The sequence below is a fragment of the Micromesistius poutassou genome (assembly GCF_964030765.1).
Source record: "Micromesistius poutassou genome assembly, chromosome: 13".
Lineage (NCBI taxonomy): Eukaryota > Metazoa > Chordata > Actinopteri > Gadiformes > Gadidae > Micromesistius > Micromesistius poutassou.
In genome coordinates, this window is record NC_140283.1 from 12,515,038 (window position 1) to 12,523,240 (window position 8,203).

General features: G+C 47.1%; 1 protein-coding gene across 1 annotated transcript in view; it reads right to left on the bottom strand.

Annotated features, from left to right (window-relative positions):
* Positions 1-2,652: 2,652 nt before the first annotated feature.
* Positions 2,653-8,203, bottom strand: part of iqsec3b (IQ motif and Sec7 domain ArfGEF 3b) — a gene marked incomplete at both ends in the record, with an annotated part of 27,049 nt that continues 21,498 nt past the window's right edge. Inside the window, 7 exon segments of the mRNA XM_084477713.1 lie at positions 2,653-2,805; positions 2,807-3,085; positions 4,845-4,882; positions 5,146-5,238; positions 5,853-6,011; positions 6,748-6,847; positions 7,419-7,550. Of these exon segments, the coding sequence (XP_084333839.1) occupies positions 2,653-2,805; positions 2,807-3,085; positions 4,845-4,882; positions 5,146-5,238; positions 5,853-6,011; positions 6,748-6,847; positions 7,419-7,550 (954 nt within the window).

The following is an 8,203-nucleotide window of genomic DNA, read 5'->3' on the forward strand; positions in this document are numbered from 1 at the left end:
CCACATATGTTTGCCTCTAAATATTTCCATGTTATTGCTTTGTGTAAACAGATGGAGTTTTTTAAGACTAAACACCATGTCGGAAAAAAACATTGTTGCAGGTAGATATTTCTAGTAAGTAAACAGAAACAACAAACAGCAGTGTTTAATTTCCTTCCGGACCGTGGATCCTAAAAGACATACCCAATCCGAGTAAAAACTACTTTATTCTTTCATTTTCATCAGATGGAAACCTTGAAAAATGTTGCACTAGTAAACATGTTGATCTTTAGAAATCTCCCTTAGAAACTTGTGATGCACAGATTAGTGAGGTGGTCCACAGTGAACATGGGGTCAACAGAAGTGGAAAGGGAAGAAATTACTCAAGCCTACATGCCCTGACAATAATAATGATAATACCAAGATAAAATAATACAGAAGTTTATGCATAAGTCAGCCCATGTTCTGTTAATGGAACAAAATAAACCATGCTCTATGGTATGCTAAGCTTCGATGGCCAGAACACATTGGACTTTGTTAAACATCCTGGGTATATTTTGTGAAAACTTTTTCTTTACTTTGGTAGCCATGGTAGCAGTGAGCATCTATGTATGTACTGTATATGCTTGTAGATATATGCACATATATATATATATATATATGTGTGTGTGTGTGTGTGTGTGTGTGAGTGTGTGTATGTGTATAGTTATCGATGTAGTTACCAATACATATAGCCCTTTGCACACCCTAAATGGTGAAACAGCTCTTTCCTAATCTAATTTTGTATTTATACGGTATGAAGAATTTATGAGTACGTAGATCTGCGATGATATCAGAGTATGTTACCATGGTAACTGGTCTGTATTCTGTTAAAGCTGTCAGTTTTACATCTTCTAGCAACAGGATTTAGGACACCCTGTAATATTCATGTGAAGGATAACTATAATAATTAAATCTCTCTTTTTAATTTAAACTAGATCTTCTCTGTACAAATACATAGTTACACACATTGGCACCCCAATCACTTTGTCTTCATCAATCTATATAAAGTATTTACAATATATTCTGTGGTGCGAATGTATAACAGGATATAGGCCTTTACATTGTTGTTGTTTTTTCAGGTAGATGATTTACGATTTACCAAACATCCTTTAAATCGTTCAATGGAAGAAGCAGATGGCATGTAATTAATCTCTTAAATCAATCATATTCAAAATAACATATACATTATGTTTCAGGTGGTGAGTAAATTGGTGTTGTTGGAGTTTGGGTCAAACTTATGGTCAAAAAAGTAATGGTCAAAATGTGAGGTTTTGTCCAAATTGATTGATCTCAATCAGAATATATTCTCTTTCTCATTTCTCAAATAAAAATCCCATACATTTGCTGCTTATTACCTCTGAAATGCAAATATTTAGTTAGTCTTGGTTGCTCAACAGACACATGTATGGCATCACTTTGGGCTTTTGGATATTTTATAGACCTAATTAACTTATTAATCAACTCAAACAATGGCTAGATTAATTGACACGGATGCAGGTATCATACGTAGCTGTTGGCATACCTCTTCCTATATCCCACCAAAGCGCGTTCCATACAAATGTAACACCCTTCCTTAAATGTAACACCATTTCCAATTTCCCCAAAGGTATTTTCACAAAACATGCTTTGACATGACCGTGGACTGATATGTTGATGCAGCTAACGAAGGTCAGCTGAAACAAGCTATAATCATGAAACAAACACAATGGTGTATGATTGTCATCAGGATATGTTTTCGTGAAGCCAGTCAGGTTACTCAAGGGTGCAGCTAATAACCTATATCCATTCTGTACAACGTTAGCCATGGCAGCCAACACTGATGTTCACTCGCGTTCCCTGAAGACGAGTGAATGTTCCTTCTCCTGATTTATTCAGAAGGTCTAGAGTCTCTTGTGATCGGCTCTGACAGGAGAGGGCTTTTCATGTGCTGAGGACCAGGTTCACACAACATTAGGGCCCGCGGGTCCCAAAAGTTCTTCCCTTCTCTTGATCACCACTTATCTTGGATTTAAATGAACACACCTTCAAGGCTACCAGACATCCATGTGGGGAATTTGCCATACCCAGGTTTCTTTTCAAATAAAGACAGTCTGTAGAATACAGACTCACAATGTGGTTTATTCAACCGACAACAAGCACAGTTAGACTATACCTAATTTGTCTTTTAGGAATGGTATCAAAACTACGCATCTCTGGACCTTTCCAATAAATAACATGAAGAGAATCTTTTTGGTTTGTCTTTTTTCTTTTTCTATCCCTCATTTGGAGTCTGTTTGCATGTGTGTGTGTGTGTGTGTGTGTGTGTATCTGTGTGTGTGTGTCTGTGTGTGTGTGTGTGTGTGTGTGTGTGTGCATGTGTTTGTCCGTGTGCATAAATACAAACGTGGAAGTGGTTTGCAGAATGATGTAGAATCTCATGTTTGTGTGTTTGTGTTTGTGTGTGTGTGTGTGTGCATGTGCGTGTGTGTGTGTGCGCGCGCGCATGCTTACGTGCATGTATCTGAGGCATGTGTATGAGTATGTGTGTGCATGTGTAGTGTGCGCATGCATGCATGTGTGTGTGTGTGTGTGTGTGTGCGCGCTTCCCCCCTCCCCTCCCTGCTCTCCCCCCCCCCCCCCCCCCCCATGTGTTCAGACGATGCTGCGGGAGCCGCTGGAGTTGCGCCGGCGGCTGAAGGGAAGGGTGTGGTGCAGGGGCGTGGGCGAGTCGGGGGGGCAGAACTGATGGGGGTGGTTGTAGGGGGGAGGGGGCGGGGGCAGCGGCGGCTGGGGGCCGTCCCCCCCCCCCCCCCGTTTCCCGGGCCCGCACCGGCGTGGACATGGCCGACTGGATGAGGCGGTGCGACGCGGGGTTCTGGCTGAGGAAGGCCTCCATTCGGCCCCGCCCGCTCTGGTCCACCACGATCACCTTGACGATCTGCTGGCATTGGATGAGCGTGTCGGGGCGCAGCTCCCCGGGCTGGGCGGGGCTGAGCAGGGCCGGCGGCGCGGCCAGGGCCAGCGCCGTGGCCTCAATGCTGGGCTGGCTCAGTTGGTATGTCTGCAGCCTGTTGTGAATTGACACCTAGTTTAGGAACAGTCAGAGAACGCACGGGGAGTTACCAGCCTGAACGCAGCCTCTACGCAGCCCTCTGGTGAGACACAGGGCATGCAGGCATGCGTGGCGTGCAGAGGGAAGCGCAAGCCGAAACGAGCGCACGGGCAGAGCGGCAGGGGGCGTGGGGGCGTGGGGGCGTGCCGTACGCGCAACGGCCGCGCACACATGCCGGACGCACTAACGGACACGGGGACAGCAAATACACAACAGATACACAACAGCCCTTTGAGACGGCGGAGTGGCAGGAGGGAGGCGGGCGTGAGATCAGAGTGTGTGTGTGTGTGTGTGCATGTGTTTGTGTGGAATGCTTTTGCTTTTGCGTGTGTGTGTGTGTGTGTGTGTGTGTGTGTGTGTGTGTGTGTGTGGAGTGCGTTTGCATGTGTGTGGTGTGCGTGTGTGTGTGTGAGTGTGTTTGTAAAGGTGCACGGTGGGGGAGAGGGGCAGAGGGAGAAGCTATGGGAGGGTGGGGTTTGTGGTGGCAGGTGGAGAGGAGAGACACCGAGGGCTTGGTGTCTCCAACCCACAGAGGGTCAACACTGCCTGGGGACCAGACCGGGCCCCAGGGCGCAGGTCAGGCAGCCTATGGGGGTAGAAAGGGAGGGCAGGGAGTGCAGGGGAGGGCTGAGAGGCAGCAGGGGACTGGCTGAGAGGGAGCAGGGAGAGAAGGGCCATTACAAGGGAAGGAGAGGCTAGCTTGGAAATTAGGAAACAGCTCCTGTCACTGGGCTATGGCTGGGATCAGAGGAAAGAGCTGCTGTGCAGATCGCACTCACACACACACACACACATACACTTATTGGTATCAGCGTATTTGGAAGATCCTATTGGAGGAGGCTCACGGGGCCGTTGCTAAGCTAACGGGGGTGTAGCTAAGATAATAGGGTTTTCTTTAGCCACGTGAGGGTGTCGCTAAGCAAATACATTTGTTGCTAAAATGACACGGTGTGTTTGCTAAACTAATGGGAGGGTTGCTTAGTCAATGAGGGGGTTGCTCAGCTAACACGGGTGTTGCTCCGATAACAAGGGTGTTGCTAAGCTAACAGAGGGGTTGCTAAGCTAACGAGGGTGCTTCTGAACTAACGAGGGCGGGCCACGCTAAACTAACGAGGGCCATGCTAAGCAAACAAGAGGGGGGTTGCTCCGTTAATGAGGGGGTTTGCTCGTGCTTCAACAGCAACGGCTGAACGTCAGATGAGGACGGTGCAGACGCCGGGCCCCGTGACGGAGACGAGTGGGTGAGAGTGGAGCCGGAGGGAGGACAAGCGTTTGCCTCCCTGCTGAGGCTGAACCCTTTCATTCTCTTCTGTGTCCCGGGCTTCTCCGAATGGGTGAATGGGTGGGAGAGTGGGGTGGGGACCCTCGAGCAGGGCTCTTATAAAGCCAAGCATATCAAAGCACTAAAGCACTACCCCCCCCCCCCTTTACTCACAATAAAGACGGTTCCCTGTTGTTGTTACCCCCCCCAAACCCCCCCCCCCCCCCCCCACCAGCCCACCAGCCCCCCACGCTTACATGCACAAGCATGCCACGCTGAATCGAAGACATAAAAAAGACACTTACCTGAAAGGGGAAGAGGAAGAGAGAGGGGGAGAGCGAGGGGAGGGAGAGGGAAACAGCGGAAGAGAGACAAGGGGCAGGGAGGGGCGAGTGAGGGAGGGAGACAGAAAGGAGGAAAAAAAGAGAGGGATAGATAGAAAGGGAAAGAGGGCATGTGAGTTCCACTCACCTCTACTGTGTTGTTATTTCCTGTCACATCCTGTTGGACTGTGGGATAAGTAGTTGTATTTATTAGTTATTCTATTTCTACAGATATGTGAACACAACTTAACTGGGCTGTTAAAGTGAAATGTACAACCTTCCTGCGCTCTCTCCCTCTAATCTTTTCATTCTGATGCCTGTGTAAGAGCCTTCTTTTCTCTATTTTTTTCCTACGGCTGTGGTCGTGTCCTACTTTACGCTCAGCCCCTAGTGGATTCCCCATCTCGGGCTTGTTTATTTCACTGCAAAGCGATGACAACATGCAGTACCTAGAGCAGAGCTGTGTCCTGCGTGTGTGTCTACTTGGCCCCCGTTGGCGTGCGTGGTGTGGAGCTGGATGCCCTGTTGTCGGTCCATCTCCCCTGGAACACAGAGAAACACACACGATGATCGTAGGGCGGCTTTGAGTGAAGACTAATGTGTCATTATGAATAACATTATTAACCCTAATCGCTACCTTTACCTTTATTCAATTCAAACAGACGTTTTTATGAAAAAAAAAGGGAATAAAGGGAATACCTCATTATCTAATTTCCCCAGTCACTGCCCGCAGTCATTTAACGAAATCCCTTTTTTTCTATTGCACTTTTACTTTTTACATTTAATGAAATCACACCAAAGGGCAACTGTCAAGCTTGATCATTTTCCTAAATAAGAGAGTTATGCTTCCTTCCGCTGCAGCCTGCAACCTTAACTTAGTTTCTTAAGATCCCTGAGCAGGTGGACTATTGATGTTGTTGGTCCGACCTAGGCAAATCCCCAACAAATGATGACAATGGTCCATTTTTCCCGGGATGAGTCTCAGATGTCGATACAACGATTCACACTGCGTATGTATTCGAAGCAGTGACTCTTGTATAAAAGAGGGTTGCTGCGGTTCCTGAATGCATCATCAATCATCACAATCGTCAAAGTCTGCCTCTAAACAACGGGTTTGAACGCCCTGTCTGCCTTTTCTCCGCAGCCCTCCACCTACATTGGATGTGGATCTGTTCCATCTCGTTGACCTCGGTGATGGACTCCCGGAGCTCCTCCGCGAATCTCCTGAGCTCCTCTCCGCTGGGCGAGCAGAAGCTCACCAGCTGCTTCTTCTCGGAGGTGAAGGGACTCAGCATGGTGATGCCGTGGGCGTAGTCTACAGGAGGAAGAGGGTGAGAGAGCCTTAGGTCTAAGTATGATTGGAGAGCATCCGATCGGCTCTGGCTCCGCCCCCTACCAAACCCCATGCTTTACGATAGCTCCCTGTGAGCTGTGTGCTTCAGTTAACAGTCCCAAGGGGAAAACACTTAAATAGAAGCAAACGAGGAAATGAAGAAGAGGAGGGGAAGAAGAACAACAGCCGCAAGGAGAGGAAATACCAAGGTTTTTTTTCTCGTGAGGATCAATTTGAAAAAGCAATATCGGAATACATGGAACTGAAACAGATAATCTGTCCTCAGAGAGATCCCTCCCTCTATCCCGCCGCCATCTCTCACACATTCCAAGAATCCGCCCCCAGGCGTCCGTGAGATGAGAACACCTGGGAACAAGGTTAGAGAGACCGGCACCAGCACCACCACCAGCACCACCACCAGCACCACCAGTAGCAGTAGCACCACAGCGGCGCAAACCAGATTCCATCACAGACCGTATCCAATAGCAAATGACAGGTTTTCGGATCAGCACACCTGGGTCATTTCTCTTTTCCTTTTTTTTGTACTTTCTTGTGTGTGAAATACTTGAGAAGTCGTTTTTAAGCTTAATGCGCTTCGATTGTTTTTGCCCCTGGCACCACTGATAAATCCTGACTCACAGGAATGATATGCTATTTCCTTTTCAGAAACCATTACAGCTGACCTTGACAACTTGCTCAGCAATAGCATGCTCCTTACATTCGTTGCTGAAGAGGTGGAACTGCATGCCCAGCAGGCCCATGGCCTTGCAGAAGGTGTAGGAAGCTGAACTCTTCTTCTTAGGACACAGCTTCAGGATCTGTGGAAGAACAGACCCAGCAGAACAATGCTAAGAATGCTGATGCAAGAAAAACAGTAATTGAGGACGACTCTGACCGGAAACCATAGCTTCACCTCTGGTCTATTGGTTCTTAGGAACACAGGTTATGTCTTAGAATCCAATGTAAATCAACTGTTGTGATAGTCCTGAGAGAAATCAGTTATTGAACAATTCTAGCCATGTGATCAGCCTCAACCTTTCTCAAGCAAAGCAGGATTAGCCAGGATAACGATAAACACACAATAACACACAATTAAAGATAGTGGAAAATGTATTCTGTTGTTTGTGTCCGATGCTTTACGATGACCTCAATGTGCTTCTCTGTTCTGGTTTTCAGAACACATTCAGAGGTTTTTCACATTCTCGGAGAACTAGAATCTCGATGAGCAAGTGATGTGGGCCTGTGTGTGTGTGCAGGTGTGTGTATTTGTGTGTGTGTTTGTGTGTGCTTGTGTGTGTGTGTGTGTGTGTGTGTGTGTGTGTGTGTGTGTGCTTTTGTGCATGTGTCCGTGTGTGTGTGTGTGTGTGAGTGAATCTTTGGCAGCCGTACCAACAGCAGGTCATTGAAGAGGAACACCTCTCTCTGGAGCTGGGACAGCTTCTGTTTATGGGGCTTATTGGCGTCAGGGACCTCAAATAGGCGACAGCAGCACACCAGTCGCCTGTGGGGCACGGCCAGGATCTAGAGGGAAAGATATCGATGGAAGGAGGAAGGAGTGGGAGAGAGACACAGAGAGCGAGAGAGAGAGAGAGAGAGAGAGTGGGAGAGAGAATGAGAAATAATAGATGAGGTAGAAGGAAGACTGCACAAACAAGTGCTGACAGTGAAATGAAATAAATAAGATCAAAGAGCACATACTCACACATACTCAACACATACTCATGTACACACACACGCACACACGCACACACACACACACACACACACACACACACACATACACAAACACACATACTTAAACACAATTTCACACACTCCCCCACAATCACTCACACACACAAAAGAGAAGACACACAAACATGCATGCACTCACACATGCACACAGACTCAGACACACACACACACACACACACAAACACACATCAGAATAATTACTAAATAGTCATGTTTCCATTACTTTCTGTTGTGTTGCCAGAAATACTATCAAGGGAAAGCTTCTGGGTCTTTGAGATAACTTTCCATTTGGACGGCCATGTGTTTCTGTATAATAGGGCCTTTTAAATTAAATAATTTAGAAAGTTCAAAGAACTCCTGAAAATAATAGCTTACAAAGCAAACTCTAAGAGGTTTCAGTCACACACACACACACACACATGGACACACACACACACACA